At 37.0% G+C, this 20,748-nt stretch overlaps 1 protein-coding gene across 1 annotated transcript; it reads left to right on the top strand.

Annotated features, from left to right (window-relative positions):
- The first annotated feature begins 2,591 nt into the window (after positions 1 to 2,591).
- LOC101891415 (sodium- and chloride-dependent neutral and basic amino acid transporter B(0+)) lies at positions 2,592 to 20,423 on the top strand. Its single transcript, XM_005185901.4, has 10 exons — positions 2,592 to 3,075; positions 13,083 to 13,217; positions 13,274 to 13,443; positions 13,510 to 13,631; positions 15,784 to 15,919; positions 15,980 to 16,307; positions 16,375 to 16,523; positions 19,561 to 19,689; positions 19,755 to 19,961; positions 20,033 to 20,423. Exons 1-10 carry the CDS (start codon positions 2,913 to 2,915, stop codon positions 20,315 to 20,317), a joined length of 1,824 nt encoding a protein of 607 aa, XP_005185958.2. The 5' UTR covers positions 2,592 to 2,912; the 3' UTR covers positions 20,318 to 20,423.
- Positions 20,424 to 20,748: the final 325 nt, after the last annotated feature.

Below are 20,748 nucleotides of genomic sequence, written 5' to 3'. Positions count from 1 at the left end.
TTGAAGAAAGTTGAAATTTAAGACTTTTTAAAAGGAATGTTTGTAAAATTGTCGAAGATCACACAAATGTATTGCAAAAACTACCCATGCATCCAGAAAAAGACACAATTTGTTGCGGTTATGGTCTGGTGGCATCATTGGACCCTAATTCTACAAATATGCTGTAATATGCTGGACCCTAATTCTACAAATATGTGTGAACTTTCACAGTTGTGTAGGCTATACCGCGACATGATATCCATGGGGTTTCAACAAGAGGTGCCACACAATACGCGTAACAATAGACTTATTGGGAGTTGAGTTGGGATAAAATTTCCACCTTCGGAACCGATCAAATTTTAAGATGTCAGCTCTATCTCTTCCTCAAATACCCAATTTAGTACTGTAATTAGTACATATTTCCAAAACCACCTTCATATATTAACCGCTTGCACCAACAGTGACCTTAATATAAAAATTCGGAATTCCATACATATCCCAATCCCACACTCCGAGAGTAATCTTATTTCCAATTTTCAGGATTCTAGCCCTAGAGGATTAACCAAATTTTGTACCATATAATACAGATAAGTTCGAATTTCCAAAACTTCTATATAACCCAATCCTACACCCCAGCAGTAATATTAACTCCAAAGCTCCAGCTCTATCGGCTCACCTTAATCCTATTTGTCCCAAAAGTACATATAGATACAAATTTCCAAAACTGCCTACTTATTCTAAACCTACAACCCGACAATAATATTTTTTCTAATTTTCAGGATACCAGCACTTTTGGTTCACCCAAATCCAAATTGTACCAATTTTAGTACTAAAGTACACTGAAGTTGAATTTTTCATAACTACCTACATCATGCAGTCCAATAGAAATCTTATTTCTAAATTTCTGGATACCATTTAGTACACATAAGTGTGAATTTCCAAAACATTTCTCAAAAATCTTTTTTCCAAATTTCAGGATTCCAACTCTATTGGTTCTTCCAAAATTTAAATTGTACCAAATTTAGTACCATTTAATACGCATAAGTACGTATTTCGAAAAGTACCTACATTTCTCAATCCTAGAATGCAATAGTAATTCTATTTCTAAACAGAATTCCAGCTCTATCGGTTCACCTAAATCGGGATTGTACTAAACTTAGTACTTTTCGTGCACATAAGTACAAATTTCGATAACATCTTCCATATACCAATCATACATTCCGCCAGTAACGTTATTTTCAAATTTTAGTATTCCAGCTCTATCCGTTCTTCCTAGTCCAAATTGTCCCAAATTTAGTACCATATAGTATAGATAAATACGAATTTCCTACATAACCCAATCCTACACTACACCATTAATATTGATTTCATATTTCAGGATTTCAGCTCCATCCGATCTTCCTAATTCAAATTGTACCAAATTTAGTACAGATAAGTACGAATTTTCAAAACTTCCTATATAACCCTATCCTAGACCACACCACTAATCTTTATTATAAATTTCAGAATTTTAGCCCTATCGGCTTAGCCAAATCCAAATTGTACCAAATTAAGTACAATTTAGTACTTTTCGTGCGTATAAGTACAAATTTCGAAAACTTCCTCTATATCCCAATCCTACTCTCCGCCAATAATGTTAATTTCAAATTTCAGGATTTCAGCTCCATCCGTTCCTCAAAATTCAAATTGTACTAAATTTAGTACCGTTTAGTACTTTTCGTATCCATGAGTAAACACTTCCAAAACTATCTCCTTATATCGACTCTACTCCTCCACCTTGATTTCCATTCCAAATTTCAAGTTTCTAGCTTTAACCGTTCACATGATGCGAAATGGTGCCAGTAGTACATTTTAGTACTTTTCGTACACTCATACTGCGAATATCCAAAAACCCTTTTTTACATCTATCATCCACTCCTTCAGTGACCTCAAATACCTCAAATACAATAATAACTTACCATACCATATTTAATAACTTTTAATACTTTTCGTAAGAAAAACCAGCCTTATCTGACACCTTCGGGCCAAGAGTGACCCTTACCCAAAATTTCAAGATTCTAGCTTCAGCCGTTTCGTCTGGGCGTTGATGAGTCGTTAAGTAAGTCGGTCAATCAGCCAGTCAGTCAATTACTTTACTCTTCCAGTAATATAGATTATCCAAAGCCTAGCTAAAGTTTCTCCCGTACTTTCCCCCCTCCCCTTTCACGGTTTGCGGGACCAAAACCTATTTTCTGGGTGTACAACCTAATTAAAATGTATTCCACGTTTTATTTGCAATCTATTTTCTTAGCTTTTCACCGAAATGGAAAAATCAAAATGATTTAATTAATTAAAATTAAAAAAAAATACCATAAATAAGTAGAATTTTTTTTTTCAATACCATAGCCTTAGAGAAATCAAGGTCAATGTGATTTGCATTTGCATCCTGATAACAAAGGCGATAATGATGATCATAATGATCTCCATTTTTGTATGACTGACTGACAACAACAATACTTCTATTCCAACAGCTGATAATAATTACATTGTCGTAGTCGTTGATTTTTTGTTTTTTTTTTTTTTTTTATTTTTTTATTTTGTCAGTAAATTTTCTGTTTAGGAAATCTGCTCATCAGTTGCTCGCCAGAGCTTCGACTAATTGTCAGTGCGGAATAAAATTATTAATTATTATCAAAACAAGCAAGCCAACAACCGAAAACAAAAAAACAACATCAAATCCAAATCAAACCGAAAAAAAAACTCAAAACATGTATTAGAACTCAAACAATGGAATCAATTAAGTCACTATTTTGAAATTTGTTTAAACGCGAGACATTCTACGGAAGTGCGGTATATTGAAAACATTCGAGTGTTCAGCGGTAATTCGGTATTTCCATTGAGTGTTTGTTGGCAAACTAATTTGAAGCGAAAAGCCAACGTAAACCCAGATCATCATGGTCTATGAATCGTCCTACGAAAGTGGACGGCAGCCGTTTTTGCCCGACACCAAACGTGGCAATTGGCTGAACCCTCAGGATTTCATTTATGCCGGCATAAGTTTGGTATTTCGAATTGATATTATTTCGATGTCTCTGCTGGCATCATTCGATACTGGAGGTAAGCAAAATTGTAGAAAAACAAGTAAAAAAGCTATAAGTTCGGCCAGGCCGAACTTTGAAAACCCTCCACCATTTGCAACGAATTTGACAATTCTCAAAAAAAAAAACAAAAATAAAATCCGTTAATTCTGTTAAAATCTTAGAAATACCGAATGTAGCTTGATATTAGGGTCAATACGACGTCATGGAACTGCGAAATGCGAAACTTAGAAAAAAATCGAATAATAATGTAGCTAAAGTCATCAAAGTACCGATTATCTGGAGGTACCGTTATATGGGGGCTATACGAAGACTTGGACCTGCACAGACAATTTTCTGTCTTAGGCTGTAGTATTCATTGCGAACTTCAAATACCAAATTTGAAACAATTCCGGTGAATAATGTTGCTAAAATCATCAAAATACCGAATATAGGGAGGTACCCTTATATGGGGGCTATACGAAGACGTGGACCTGCAAAGACAATCGCCTGTCATAGGCTGTAGCACCCATTACAAACATCAAATACAAGATTTGAAAGAATACTGATGAATATTGTCGCTAAAATCATCAAAATACCGATTATCGGGAGGTACCGTTATATGGGGGCTATACCAAAACGTGGACCTACATGGCCCATTTTCAATATCAAAAGTCCTGAAGACATAATACACATTTGAGTAAAATTTTATCAATCTACTTCAATTCGTTCGGAAGCTAGAGTGATTTCCACAGACGAATAGACGGACAGGCGGGTGGATATCTCTAAATCGGCTTAGAATTAGAATTGTATGCTGATCAAGAAAATATATACTTTGTGGGGTCTAAAATGTATATTTCGAGGTGTTACAAGCGGAATGACAAACCCAATATACCTTCCATACTATGGTGGAGGGTATAAAAATTGATAGTTTTATGTCCAAAACAAACACAGAAAAAACCAGTTTAACAACAAATAAAAAAGGGGGCGGACAATAACAACAAAAAACTATATACAAAAATATTTGGCTGTTGTTGTTGTAGTTAATCATCCATCCATCGATGGCCAGACGAAACTACTGCCGCTAGCTTTTATTTCATATTTCATTATTATTTAAATATTCGAAACTATATTTTCCAAACAATACAAACTGGAGCTGGAATTGTGAAAAAAATTATTATTCAATTCTGAAAAATTTTTAAAGACGTTAAATGTATTTAGTTTTTTATACCCTCTACAATACCTGCCTGTTACAAAAATCCAAGAAATGAACGAAAACAAATTGCTGTGACATTGCATCAAACCTTTTTGGAACACATCAATGTTCAACTTGAATAGCATGTGCCCGCTACTTGATCAATTCGTACTTGAATAGCATGTGCCCGCTACTTGGTCAGCGAAAAGTGCACCTTAATATTTTAGATTCGTTCCAAATGCACAATATAATCAGTTTGACAAACATTTTTTGATCAAAACCTCATACCGGGTGAGATGCAAAATCTGCAACTAATTTCAGACTGCTGTAATTTCCAAGCCACTCGTCCGATAGCTGTTAAAATTATTCCAGTGACAGCTCATTATATTATTTACAAGCGTCCAAAAGTATTTTGGTGAGAATTTTCCAGAAAAAAAAGTTATTCGTGATGGAATTCAAGCGTGATAGTATGATTTCTTTATATTTGGCTGGAAAACCACGAGTGGCTATCGTTAGAGCACTCCAGCATTTAAATGTGAATAAATCGTTTGTGTCTCGTACCATCGCTCGTCACCGTTATACTGTTAGCGTAGCCCGACGTCAAGGAATTGGACCGAAGAAAACAACAACATCAGCAGAAATGGTTCGAAAAGTAAAGAAGCGACTTGATCGAAACCCGCATCTCAGTGACTGAAAAATGGCTCGTGAGCTGAACATATCGCAATATTCCATTCGGCAAATATTGAGAAATTAGCTCGGGGTAATGCCATTGAAATTCCAAAAAGCGCAAGAACTTACACCGCAACAGAAAGAAAACAGACTCAAAAGAGCTAAAGAGTTGCTTCGCTTGGCCGAAAGTGTTGAACTGCCGAATTTGGTTTTCTCCGATGAGAAAACATTCGTTGTCGAGCAGTTTGTAAACAAACAAAATGATCCTGTTTACTTGCCGAGGTCAGCTGAAAATGTGGACCAGAACACAAGCGCCGGCCATGGTGATGATGTGGGCCGCCATAACAGCCGATGGTGGTCGCTCTCCGCTCGTTTTAATCGACCGTGGCATCAGAATAAATGACGAATATTATCGCGAAAATATTTTGGAGGGTGTATTAAAGCCTTGGGCTCGCAAAGATTTTGGCCGCAGATCTTGGACATTCCAACAGGACAGGACGCGCCATCGCACTCAACACGTGCCACCTAAGAATGGTTACAAGATGAGGTTCCTCGCTTCATTTCCAGCGTACAATGGCCACCAAAATCTTCGGATACCAATTCGTCGGTCTATTGTGTCTGGAGTATTTTGAAAATCAAGGTTGGCACTACAAAAAATACCAAAGTGTCGATCACCTCAAGTAAGCGCTTCGTAGGGAATGGGAAAAAATACCGCAGAGCAACATTCGGGCAGCGTGTGACAAATCTAAACTTATTCTAAAATTTGATGATATTTCCAACATTTTTTGCTTTCATTCAATAAACTAAAAGAAAATTAAAAATTAAGGCGTTTGACTTTGTTGTTGGTTTTTACCTCAACCTGTATATGGGAGCTATAGCTATATCGAAACCAATTTAATGTAATGTACTTGCTTCTAGACTCAGTTCGGTCAGATATGCCAAAATTCAGGTCATTTGGACTGATATTGGCTATTTGGTGCACAATCAACCCGAAATTGTGTTTGATTTCTCTTTCGAGACGAACTTAATGATCTGAGATTTGCAGTGAAATGGAAAGCCAGATAGACACTATCACACACTCACCACTATGCGACGCGTTTCGCCGTTGGTTAAGCGGCTCATCAGGCATATTTGGTGTGGATGATGGCTTACAAGGGCCGTTCTCTGGAAAGTAGTATATATTTCGAACTTATTGCAAATTAGCATATGGGAATTATACACTAGAAATTCTCCGGGTTCGACTCAAGTTCTATTGGCAGATCTTTTTCACAGCAAATTTTTTTTTTTTTTTTTTTTTTTTTGTTCTGAAATTCGTTGAGGATATTTATGGGGCCTATATTCAAATCTAAACCGATCTTGGCAAAATTTGATGCACTTTTTTCAGAGCTGTATCTGACTTCTGGTAACAAATATCATTGTTGTGAGGGACTTTAAACCCCCAATCGGATAAAAAATATATATGGAAGCTATACTTATATCTGAACCGATTTACACCAAATTTTAAGTACACATTTTCAGCTGACCTCTTTGGGAAATAAACACGATAATTTTGTTTGTTTACAAACTGCTGGATAACGAATGTTTTCTCATCGGAAAAAACCAAATTCGGTAGTTCACCACTTCACTTTCGGCCAAGCAAACCCATCGTGTTGAAGGCATTGAGTTATAGAAACGAACTGTTCAAGAAAAATATTCATCAATTGATTTGTTGGCACACCACAATCAAAAATGGCTAACTTGTTATGTGGTCTATTTAATATGCTCCCCAAGAGCTACCATTCTCAATAGGAATTTGACACAACTCAGGCATAAAGTTTCAATATTTAGCCACAACAGCGTATGTGGCCTTATTGTCTCTGAAACTAACTCGAATAAAAAGAATATTTTTTCAGTTGACATACCTAAAATTGCACTGTAATTTTCTATTTCCCATTTAGGTTACCCTTCGACGTTAACTATTTAAACACCGATAAACACCTCATCCTCGTTTGCAAACGGTAATACGGCTACAAATCATCCGAAATTCAATTGAGGAAACCATCATTACCATTGGCCAGAAATCGTCATTATGATTCCGCATTCTTGTAACACACAGCAACGATAACTAGTTGTTCATAAATTAATCTACTTCGACGATTTTATTCAAACTGACATGGACAATAAACTATCGGTTGACCAATCAAATAATTATTAACAACTTATAGCTGTTTTACACGGTCATGGTGTGAACAAAGCCAATCAAATTTGGTTCGTACCACTTTAATTAATTATCACAACTTGTAATTTTTTAATTAAAGCAAATTATTGTAAACAAATTAACGACAAAATAATGGGTGTTTTTACTTTTTTCAATTGAGTCCAGAGGGAGAATACAACAGACCAGGGGGGGGGAGTAATTAATTGCCAGCAGATGATTTGTTAATTCTGTTACGATGTGTGTAACTAAACATTTATACCCGATACCACGTAGTGGTAAGGGTATTATGTCTTTGTGCATTTGTTTGTAACATGGAGAGGAAGGCCAGACCCATAGTTACTTTTGAGGATATTCATAGAATCATTTTCTGAGTCGATTTATGCATGTCAGTCCGTCCTTCGTCTGTCCATGTATTCTAGTGAACAAAATGCAGGACGCATTTATTATCCGATTGAGATGAAATTTTCCAACCAACATTTGTTTGGCCCAAGGACGAACCCTATTGAAATTGGTGAGAATCGGTTTAAATTTAGACATAGCTCTCTTATATATATCTTCAACCGATTTCGGGTTAATTATGCACCCAATTGGCAATATCAGTCCAAATAGCCTGAATTTTGGCGCATCCGACCGCATTCAGTCTAGAAACAAGTATATCAAATTTTGGAGAAAATCGGTTTAGATATAGCTATTGCTTCCATATATACGTTCCATTCGAATTGGCGATTTAAGTCTCTCACATGTGTAGTATGCACTCCAGAAGAATGATATTTGGTACCGGATATCGGATACGGCTCGAAAATATATCTGTCAAATTTTATCGAGATGGGATCAGATTAGGATATAACTCCCACATATATCTTTATCCGATATCAGGTTTATTGTGCATCAAATGGCTAATATCAGCCAAAATGGATTGAATTTTGGCAATTACGACTGAATTCAACCTAGAAACTAGTACTTAAAATTTGGTTTAAATCGGTTCAGATATAGCTACAGCTTCCATATATATGTTTTATCCGATTGGGAGTTTAAAGTCCCTCACAAGCGTACTATGCATTCCACAACAATGATCTTTGGTACAAGCAATCAGATACAGCTCTGAAATAAGGGTATCAAAATTTTGCCAAGATTCGTTAAGATTTCGATATAGGTCTCATATATATCCTCAACCGATTTCTGGTTAATTGTGCACCAAATATCCAATATCAGTCCAAATGACCTGAATTTTGGCATATCTGACCGAACTTAGTCTAGAAGCAAGTACATTACATTAAATTGATTTAGACATAGCTATAGCTCACGCATATAGGGTGAGATAAAAAACTGCAGCAAAATCAAACGCCATAATTTTTACATTTTTTTAAGTTTTATTTAATGAAAGCGAAAAATGTCGGAAATAGTATCAAATTTCATAATAAGTTTAGACTTGTTCGAATTGGTTAGCTTTGGCACGAATTATGGCCTTCAAACGACCAATGAAACCTTCACACCCTGCCCGAATGTTGCTCTGCGCTATTTTGGCCCATCCCCGGCGAAGCGCCGACACTTGACACTTTAGTATTTTTTAATGCCAACCTTGCTTTCCAAAATACTCCAGACACAATAGTCCAACGGATTGATATCCGGAGATTTTGGTGGCCATTGTGAGCTGGAAATGAAGCGAAGAACCTCATTTTGTAACCATTCTTGGGTGGGGTGTGCTGAGTGGGATGGTGTTAAGTCCTGTTGGAATGTCCAAGGTCTGCGGCCAAAATGATTGCGTGCCCAAGGCTATAATACGTCCTTTTTTTTTTTGTCGTTCGTTCCCACGCCTCTCACTCCCACCCCTGCCGACCGAGGGGGCGACCTCCCCATACGTAGGGAGCGCGTACACACCAAAGACCGGGAATGGTGGGTTAGTTGTGAGTTAGTGGTGCCAGCTACAGTCTAGTACATCAGCCGGCAAAGTAATAGGTAAAAATACACTATAGAGATAGGAATTAGAGCAAAAATATAACATTTATAACAAATATGAACAAATAACAGTGAAAATAATATGTTAAACAAAGACTACTGTTCAAAGGCTGATGTCTATTGTTTCCGCAGAGGGAATTGTAGACTAGGTGCCGTTAAAATGAACTTAAAGATTCTGACAACTAGTGCTCAAAGGCTGGGTCTACTGGTTCCGCAAAGGGAGATGTAGATCAGGTGCCGCAAAAATGAGCTTTTTAAAATAAAAAAAAAAATAGGTAAGTGAACATATACAATCACATGTGGAGAATAGATCTTTTAATAGAGTTCAACGAATTACTTAAACAAATACTATTACATAGACTATTGTAAATTACACATAAGATCTCAATGGGTTACTGATTGCGAAATTAGTTCTTGCGAGAGATAACTTCAAAGTTTCGAAATGACGAGTTCTACGAGAAGGAATATTATAAGTAACTTCCCAGTTAAAAAATGAGAATCAATCAAACCGCGTGTTAATTTGATAATAAATAACGCTCTTAGCATAAACCGCCTCCTTTCAAGTGTTGGGAGATCAATTAATAGTAAACGATTTTCGTAAGTTGGAAGTAATTCTGTCGGGTTCCAGTTAAGGCCCCGTAGAGCAAAAATCAAGAATTGAACTTGAACTGATTCGATTTTATCTGAGTACCATTTATAAAAAAGACTCCACAGAATACATCCGTACTCTAATATTGGGCGAACTAAACTTACAAATAATCTTTTGGTGACATATGGATCATCGAACTCTTTAGATCAGCGTTTTATGAAACCTAGTAAAGACTTGGCTTTATTAACACATGAGTTAATATGTAAATGAAAACGTAGTTTAGGATCTAGAATAACACCGAGGTCAGTAAAGGAATCAACATTTTGTAATTTGTATGAACCAATAAAGTAGTTAGAATGTATTGGCTGAGATCGTGACAACGAAAATTTTTTGCATTTTTTAAGATTAAGGGACATACCGTTGGCACTGCACCAGTTCACAAGGGAATGTAAATCGTACTGTAAGAAAGTCGAATCGTCAAGGGAATTTATATGCATGTAAAGCTTCACATCATCAGCATACATTAGTATTTTAGAGAATCGAATGTGATCCGGGAGATCATTAAGATACAAAACAAAAAGTAAAGACCCAAATGACTACCCTGAGGTACGCCAGAAGAAACAACAATATTTTTTTGAAAATGAATCATTGAAAATGACTTTTTGGGTACGACCCTCCAAGTATGATGAAATCCAGCCTAACAGAGCTGTCGGAAAACCCATAGTATCGAGTTTATATAGCAAAAGCTTATGCACTACGGTATCAAAGGCTTTACTGAAGTCTGTATAAATAGCGTCAGTTTGTTGTTTATTTATAAATCCGTTGTGAACATGGCACACAAATTCTAAAAGATTAGAAGTGGTAGATCTGCCTTTCATAAAACCATGCTGAAAAGGTGATAATATGCTTTTTATAAAATGTGACATCCGACGTGAGACTAAGAGTTCGAAAAGTTTAGGAATGGCACTTAACTTAGCAATACATCTATAGTTATCTATGAAACGTCTATTGCCTGATTTATGGAGTGGAGTAACAAAACTCGATCTTGGAAAATAACCTATTTTCAAGGAGTAATTAAATATCTTAGTCAATGGTAAGTATAATTCTCTAGCACAAGATTTTAAAATATAGGTTGGAACACCGTCAGGGCCAGGGGAAAATGAGGAGCGTAATGTCTTTAAACCATTTAAGACTTCGTCTTCGGTTAAGATAATGCAGGGAAAGTGATTCAATGAAGTGGTATGAATTTCGCAAGGGCCTCTAGATGTGCCCTGGGTATAGGATGACTGAAAAAAGTCAGCAAATAAATTTGCAATTTCAAGATTGTCTGACTCTTTACTACCAAGTTTCATGCTGGAGGGAAATTTCTGAGCTCTCCTTTTGGAGTTTACAAATTTAAAGAAATTCTTAGGATTGTTTAATAAATTCTGCCGCATTTGGGCTAAATGCTGAGAATAACATTTGGAGTTTTCCGAATTATATCTATTTATTGCCATGGAATATTTTGAATAATTTACGGCAGTGTTAGATTTTTTGAAATTTTTGAAAAGTCTATTTTTAATATTACATAGACGTCTTAGTGTAGTTGTAAACCAAGCAGGGCCTTGGTCAACTAATGGTTTTGCCATTGGTACGGAGCTAGCTAGAGATAAATTGAGCTGTTCATAAAATTAAGAAACACGTGAATCAATGTCGCCATTGATGCACCACATAGAACCTGATAAGAGAGAGCGTAGTAGGGGTATATTGGCCTTCGCAAAATTTCGCCTACTAGATAAAGTTTTAATAACAGTAATATTGGACAGAGTGTTCCTTAATTCAAGGTTTAAAAGGAGCGTTGGATGATAAGTATCCTCAGGAATTACAAATGGAGGACTTCTACAAAGCGAAATATTTAGGGAAGATGAGAAAATTAAATCTAGGAGTCGTTCCTTATCATTGAGTATAAAATTTACTTGGTATAAACAAAGTTCATAAATCTTATCCCAAAAAGCGTCGAGTACAACTGGGTAAGTAGAGGGTACAAAATCTAATTTATTATCACCCGAGACCCAAGAAACATTAGGAAGATTAAAATCACCCATGCAAATCAAAGTAGAGTTATCTGTTAGCAAAGAGGAAACTTTTCCAATAAGATCAGCGTGATTTAAGTAAGTTTCAACCCCTGAATTGGGTGTAATATAAGAGCAGGTTATATATATTGTATTACCAAAGACTATTAGCTTTGCACAAACAAATTCATTATTTGGGTCGACAAAAATATCGACAGCTTCCGAAGGAATCGAGTGGTGGACTGCAATCAGAACCCCACCACCTTTTTTATTCAATCTGTCCTTTCTGAAAATTAGATAATTATCGGGAAATATTTCTGTATCAAGAATATCAGGTTTGAGCCAAGTTTCAGGTTTGAGCCTTCAGAATATTTTCGCGATACTATTCCGAATTTATTCTGATGCCACGGTCGATTAATACGAGCGGAGAGCGACGATCGGCTGTTGTGGCGGTACACACCATCACAATTGGCCGGCGCTTGAGTTCTGGTGGCCAACCGAAGCTGCACATTTTTAGCTGACCTTTTTGGCAAGTAAACACGATCATTTTGTTTGTTTACAAACTGCTGGACAAAGAATATTTTCCCATCGGCAGTTCACCACTTTCGGCCAAACGAAGCAACTCTTCAGCTCTTTTGAGTCTATTTTCTTTCTGTTGAGGTGTAAGCTCTAGCGCTTTTTGAAATTTCAATGGCTTTACCCCGAGCCTATTTTTTAATATTTGCCAAATGGAATATTGTGATATGTTCAGCTCACGAGACATTTTTCGGCCACTGCAATGGGGGTTCGATCAAGTCGCTTCTTTACTTTTTGAAAAATTTCTGCTGATGTTGCTGTTTTCTTCCCTCCACTTTCTTGACGTCGGGCTTAGCTACCAGTATCACGGTAACGGGAGATGGTACGAGTCACAAAAGATTTATTCCCATTTAAATGCTGGAGTGCTCTAACGATAGCCTCTTGTGGTTTTCCAGCCAAATATAAAGAAATCACACTATCACGCTTGAATTCCATCAGGAATAACTTTTTATCTGGAAAATTCTCACCAAAATGCTTTTGTGCGCTTGTAAACAATGTAATGAGCTGTCGCTGGAATAACTTTAAAAGCTGTCGGTCGAGTGCCCTAGAAATGACAGCAGTCTGAAGTTACTGCAGTTTTTTCATCTCGGCTTGTATATCAGGCACTATGCAACAATGTTATTTGGTATCAGAGGTACAAAGGCCTCTGTCAAACAATAATCAATTGGACCTCATTTATATTAAGGTTTTCATCCGAAAGTACCCCTTTTTATGGAGTCTCTTTTTTTTGCGCTACCTCTTTTAAAATAACTTTTTTAGAAACTGTTATCGTACTTTACACAAAGTTATATAATTGTTTTGTTTTTTTTTTCAGTTCTTGTCCTAATTCCGGTCTATCTCTTGGGCATGGTTATCTACACTGTGCCCCTTATGGTGTTACAATCCTACATGGGACAATTTTCCAGCAGCGGATTTATATCAGCATTTCGACTGTCTCCAATATTTAAAGGTAAGAAATCCAGTACACACAAATATAAACTAAACAATGTACAATAATTTTTGCAGGTATTGGCTTTGTTTCACTTATAACGAACATATTCATTCTGGCCTATCACAGTATTTTTGCCATGGTACCGCTGCTCTATATGTTCGCCTCATTCAATCCCACACTGCCATGGAGTTGCGAGGGTTTTAAGACATGGGCGCAAAATCTCACAGAAAGTGAGGAAATAAATGTAGGTTTTATATGTGAGATTTCCGAAGAGAATGGAATGGAATCATCATTACTTATTTTCTTTCAGATATGCAATGTATACATACGTAATGAAACCGAACCAGATATCAGCGCAAATGATACGTCCAGTAATGATACGTCCTCGTATGTGTTTATCAATCACCATATACCATCGGTATTGTATTTTCAGTAAGTATGGGTTCTAGAAGAGCTCACACAATAATCGTTCCCAAAAAAGAGCCATCCTTAAATCATTGCGAATAACAATATAGGGCGAATAAACGAAGTTAAATCTATGAATCAACTGTCTTCATGAAGTAATATTATTCAAGTTTTTTATACCCTACACCACATAGTGGTAAGGGTATTATGCCTTTCTACATTTGTTTGTAACATGGAGAGGGAAGCGAGATGGACCCATGGTTGCTTTCGAGGATATTCATAGAATCACTTTCTGAGCCGATTTACGCTTGTCAGTCCGTCCATGTATTCTTGTGAACAAATTTCAGGTCGCATTGATTATCCCATATATATCTTTATCCGATATCAGGTTTATAGTGCTCCAAATGGCTAATATCAGCCCAAATGGACTGAATTTTGTCATTTTAAACCAGTATCTCAAATTTGGTGTGAATCGGTTCAGATATAGCTATAGCTCTCATATATATGTTTTATCCGATTTGGGGTTTAAAGTCCCTCACACGCGTAATATTGATTCCACAACAATGATCTTTAGTATCAGATACAGCTCTGAAATAAGTGTTTCAAATTTAGTCGAGATCGGTTCAGATTTGGATATAGCTCCCATGTATATTCTCAACCGATTTCGGGTTAATTGGGCACGAAATTACCAATATCTGTCAAAAAGTCCTGAATTTTGGTACATCCGACCGAAATCAGTCTAGAAGCAAGTACATATGTTTCAACCGATTTGGTGTTTAAGTCTCTCACATTTGGTACCAGATATCTTATAAAGCTCGGAAATATCTCTGCCAAATTTTATCGAGAACGGCTAAAATTTGAATATGGCTCCCATATATATTCATAATCCGATTTCGGGTTTATTGCGCAAATAATGACTAATGTTTTGAAATAATTATAGGAAAATATGTACCTTTTACACCAAAAATTCTTCAAAATTTTTTGGAGTTTACCATTGCAGAATAGACCCACATCGAATTTTTCAGTCTTAAACTATTTTAAGGTCTCCATATGAAACGCCTTGAAACCAACAGTGACCTAAATATCCAAACTCAGAACTTCGGCTTTATCATTTTACCCAATATTCAATAAAGTTTTAAATTTGGTTTTCTCCGATGAGAAAACATTCGTTGCAGAATATTATCGCAAAAATATTCTGGAGGGTGTATTAAAGCCTTGGGTACGCAAACATTTAGGCCACAGACCTTGGATATTCCAACAGGACTCAGCACGCGCCACCCAAGAATGGTTACAAAATGAGGTTCCTCGCTTTATTTCCAGTGCACAATGGCCACCAAAATACCACCAACGGATACCAATCGGATATTGTGTCTGGAGTATTTGGAAAGCAAGGTTAACACTAAAAAACACCAAAGTGTCGATCACCTCAAGCAAGCGCTTCGCCGGGAATGGGCCAATACCGCAGAGCAAAATTCGGGCAGCGTGTGACGGTTTCATTGGCCGTTTGAAGGCCATAATTCGTGCCAGATTTGATGCTATTTCCGACATTTTTCGCTTTCATTCCATAAAATTAGAAAAAAATGTAAAAAGAATGGCGTTTGACTTTGTTGTATTTTATTTTTATCTCACCTTGTATATGGGAGCTAAGCTATATCTGGACCGATTTTCTCCAAATTTGATTTACTTGCTTCTAGACTGAATACGATGGGATGCACCAAAATGTAGGTCATCTGAACTTATATTGGCCATTTGGTGCACAATTAACCCGAAATCGGTTGAAGATATATGGGAGCTATATCTAAGTCTGATCCGAATATCATAAATTTCAATAGGGTTTGTCTTTGGGCCAAACAAATATTGTTTGGAAAATTTTATCTCAATCGGATAATAAATACCACCTGCATTTTGTTCACAAGAATATATGGACAGACGGATGAACTGACATGCATAAATCGACTTGGAAAGTGATTCTATGAAGATCCTCAAAATTAACTACGGGTTTATCTCGTTTCCTTCTCCGCGTTACAAGCAAATGCGCAAAGACATTATACCCATTATCATTATGCGGTAGGGTATAAAAATTGTGATCCATTATTTTAAACAAATAGCTCAGGCTCAGAATAGAAATGCAAACAATCCTATTAAAAGATTTTCATATAATTTTTCATCTTACTTGCAGATATCTGTTCCATGACCTGAAAGTGTTCCGCTATGATGACTTTGATTTTTCAATGAGTTGGCAGTTGATATTGTGCGCTCTGATGGTATGGGCCATTATAGCTGTAATTGTCTACAAATTCTTTCAGACCGAAGTGGTAAGAGTCATTTTAGGCATTACCTTGAATTATAAGAAATTAAACTCTCTCCACTTTTAGATAGGAACAATTGTACGTTACTCTGTTCTGGTGGTTATAGGTCTCATGGTTTTCTTTTTGATTGCCTTCAGTTTTCTACCCGGCTCGGGCCATGTTTTCAGTCACTTATTTACGATGCGGTGGCGAGATATTGTAACGGGTATCATAACAATACCCATGCATGGCATGGCGGCATTTGGACCCGGTTGGGGCATATTCCTGACACTGTCCAGTTTTAACAAATTTCGCACAAATGTCATCAAACAAAGTTGTCTAATTGCCCTGGGACAATTTGTGGTGATGATCGGTCTGGACTTTTTGACCAATTTGAGTGAGACATTTTTCTCAGGTGAGTAAAGGGCAATGTTGGGATTCTGATAGGTAATGTTGTATTTAATTGTCGTTTTTTGTTGCAGAAAAGACCAACGGCGACTATTATGCCCAAGTGGAGCACATGTGGATTTTGTATTTGTCAACGGGTAGTGTTTTGACACACTTTCCCTGGGCTAATTTGTGGTCGATTATTTTCTATTTCATGTTGTTCTGGTCGAGTGTGTTGTTAATGGTAAGTGTGGAGGTTTTTTTTGAAATTTGAAACCTTTCAACGTATTGTTTTGCGTGGATTATTTTGATTAAAAATGTAAGCCTCAAGCGCGTTTTCACAGGGACCTTTTTCAAGATATGGGAGTGCGCCCATATATCCCATCTTCCCAGCAGAAGATGTGTTAGTAGAAATAATTGGATGTGTGAGCTTTGAAGAGAACCGGATGCTTATTTCGGATTTTATGCTCATTTTGGTTTTTCAAAATTATTACCCTCGTGGGGCGGCACCAGAAGGAATAGTCCAATCCTTATCATCTTCATAACAGACCTTGTTTGGATAGAAATATTGAGATGTGTCAAGTCTGAATGGCATCAGACGTTAATTTCGCGTTTTATGATTTTCACGGTTATTCAAAAATTTGACCCTATGCAGGGGTGGTACCAGAAGGAGCGGACCGATATGTTCCATCTTCAAACCCAACCATATGGCATGGCATAAAAACAATATTGTGATGTGTGTAATTTGAAGAGAATCAGACTCTTTTATCACATTTTATAAGAGTTATAATTATTCAAAAAGTTGACCCTTTGTGGGGGAGGTATTCGATAGAGTGGACCGATATTGTCCATTTTCGCACCTGGCCTAGGACTGATGCTGATATTATTAGGATTTGCATTGTTAGAGCAAAATTGGATTATCCTTTCTCTTTTTGTGCAGTAAAATATTTTTTTTAATTTCAACCTTTTGTGAGGAGGTACCAGAAGGAGTGAACCGATATTGCCCATTTCCGGACTCGATCTAAGTTGAATAATAATATTCAGATGTACCAAAGTTGGACCAAATCGTATACTCCCTTCGAGAGTTGTCGTGCGCACCAGCCAGGTAGACCGACATCCACACGGACGGACATCGCTAGATCGACTCTAAATGTCCTGAAATGGATTTGGTCCAAAGGGAACTAGGGCGGTTTTAGACCCTAAATGGTACTCAATTTGGAACAACTTATTTTAGGATGAATGGATGCGGCTGGAATTTTGAAATCTTGCATTGGGGTCCCAGCTGGAGGTAGATTTGTGGTAGTTTTAGTAATGGTAGTTTTGGAAACATGTACTACAAGTGCACGAAAAGTACTAAAAAGTACCTTATTTGGTACAATGTGATATTAGGTGAACAGATAGCGCTTGAAATCTGAAAATTGGATTGTTGTTCATGTGTAGCCAGCACATTTGGACGTGGTTTCGGAAATGTGTACTATAATTGTACAAAAAGTGCTGAGTATTGAGTGAAGAGAGAGAACTGGAATCCCGAAATTTTACTATTGGTATCTGGGAGTGAGATATGTAGGTTGGTATCTGGGATTGAGATATGGAGGTGGTTTTGAAAGTGTGTATTATAATTGTATGAAAAGTACTAAGTGATACTAAAATTGGTATTGGATGAAAGGTTAGAGATAAAATTCTGAAATTTAATATTTAGATAACTCTTGGTATCAAATCAAATAAATTTGGAATAGAGTTATAACCATGAATCTTTATATTTCGGTATATTCGGCTCTGCGGTATTTTGGCCCATTCCCGGCGAAGCGCTTGCTTGAGGTGATCGATACTTTGGTATTTTTTAGTGCCAACCTTGCTTTCCAAAATACTCCAGACAAAATAGTCCAACGGATTGGTATCCGGAGATTTTGGTGGCAATTGTGCGCTGGAAATGAAGCGAGGAACCTCATTTTGTAACCATAATTGGATCTGCGACCAAAATATTTGCGTGCCAAAGGATTTTATACACCCTCCAGAATATTTTCGCGATAATATTTTGGCATTTATTCTAATGACACGTTCGATTAAAACGAGAGGCGCTTGAGTTCTGGTGGCCAACCGAAGGGGCACATTTTCAGCTGACCTCTTTGGCAAGAAAACACGATCATTTTGTTTTTTTACTGCTGGAATGTTCTCTGATCGGAGAAAACCAAATTCGTCAGGTCACCACTTTCGGCCAAACGAAGCAGCTCTTTAGCTCTTTTGAGTCTATTTTCTTTCTGTTGCGGTGTAAGTTCTTGCACTTTTTGGAATTTCAATGGCTTTACCCCGAGCTCATTTTTCAATATTTGCCAAATGGAATATTGCGATAAAAAATACCGAATATATAGTGATGTTCAGATATTCGTATAACCCGAAGACCTGGACCTGCATAGACAATTTTCTAACACAGACCGTAGTACCTATTAGAAACTACAAATACGAAATTTTAATCGATTTCGGTGCACATTGTAGCTAAACTCGTCAAAATACCGAATATAGGGAGGTAGGGGCCTATTCGAAGACCTGGACCTGCATAGACAATTTTCTGGCATAGACTGTAGTTCCCATTACGAACTCTAAATAGGAAATTTAAAAAACTCCGGTGAATTACGTCGCTAAAATCATAAAAATATCGAATATTGGGCGGTGCCGTTATATGGAGGCTATACGAAGACCTGGATCTGCAAAGACAATTTTCATTACGAAATTTGAAGCAATCCCGATGAATAATATCGCTAAAATGATCAGAATACCGAATATTGGCAAATACAGTTGTATGTGGGCTATAGAAATTTCTCCTCCATGGAGTAAAGTGCTAAGAAAGAACTCCTAGAATGGGGTTTTAGACAATTCCATTAAAAAATGTAGCTACAATCATCAGAATGCCGAATATCGGGTGGTACCGTTATATGGGGGCTATACGATATCGTGGACCGATATAGCCCATCTTTGAGCTTGACTGCCTGCCGTCTTTGAGCTTGCCATCTTTGAGCTTGACTAATCTGTGCAAAATTTTAGCTTCCTATTTTTATTCGTTTTGACTCTAGCTTGATTACAACAAACGGACCGATGGACGGACTGGGCAAAATCGTCTTAGAATTTTACGCTGATCAAGAATTTATATAATTTGTTGGGTCGAAAATTATTATTTCGATGAGTTACAAACGGAATGACGAACTTAATATACCCTCCATACTATGCTTGTAGGAGGGATATCCTAACTAATGTTTATTAACATATTTTTGTTATTTTTCTTTCAGATTCTCCAGTTGCATACCATTCTTACCTCAATTCTGGATGAGTTCGATTTCCTTCGAGAGAAAAAACTTCAGGTGGCCTATGGTTTGATAGGTTTCTTGGCAGCGGTTTCCATCTACTTCACTTCAAATGTATGTAACAATATGTAAAGAGAAAATATCAATCAATCGATTAATCTGTAATTTTCTTCAACTAGCATGGCCTGACTTATTTCTCGGCTCTGGCCATCGATACATATAACACACAAACTGCCATAAATCTGTTGCTGATTTTGATAGTACTCTGGATCTATGGTCGAGAACGGTTCCAGAGAGATTTCGAATTTATGACGAGCCATCGTTTTTCCACCTGGAATGTGTATATTTTACGATTTGTGGCACCACTGGGCATGGTCTTGGCCTTGGTAAGAAGGAAATCTTTCATTTTATTCTCAATTTCTTTTTTTCTGATTTTTTCTCCAAATTTCTTTGGCAGATCGGTGGCTTCTTTATATCGCATTATGAACATAAAATCACTTCACTTGTCATCGATGTATGTGCCATAATTTTTATAGCCATTCCATGGCTGGGAATACCCGGCTTTGTCATTTATCAAATGTCTCGTTCGATGGGTTCGTTAAAAATGCGTTTCCTACGTTGCTGCCGCCCCACAGATTGGTACCCCGTCGAAGCTGAGGAGAAACAAAAGTATGAACAGCTGGTGGGTAGTGTGGAAATAACTCAGACACTGAGTGAACTGAAAGATGAGGAAGTCATTTGAGAGCATAAAAACCGCCCACGAGAGTGATTTGTTATTTATTCTAAATTTTGTGCAATAATTGTTAAAATAGTTAAATACCGAAATAAAAGCTTTAGACGTATCCTTATTGTGTTATTAAATTTAATTTGAATTAATCAATTTAAAAACATCAGTCGGTTTTGTCAACCCGATGTATGCCCTCAGCAAAAATTGTTCGAAAAGTAAAGAAGCGACTTGTTGGAAACCCGTGTCGCAGTGGCCAAAAAATGGCTCGTGAGCTGAACATATCGCAATATTCCATTCGGCAAATATTTAAAAATGAGCTCGGGGTAAAGCCTTTCAATTTTCAAAAAGTGCAAGAACTTACACCGCAACAGAGAGAAAATAGACTCAAAAAAGCTAAAGAGTTGCTTCGCTTGGCCGCAAGTGATGAACTGCCGAATTTGATTTTC

The sequence above is a fragment of the Musca domestica genome, unplaced genomic scaffold, assembly GCF_030504385.1.
Source record: "Musca domestica strain aabys unplaced genomic scaffold, Musca_domestica.polishedcontigs.V.1.1 85, whole genome shotgun sequence".
In the NCBI taxonomy this organism is placed as follows: Eukaryota; Metazoa; Arthropoda; class Insecta; order Diptera; family Muscidae; genus Musca; species Musca domestica.
Note: the sequence above shows the minus strand (reverse complement) of the source record. Positions and strands in the feature narration are given on the sequence as shown.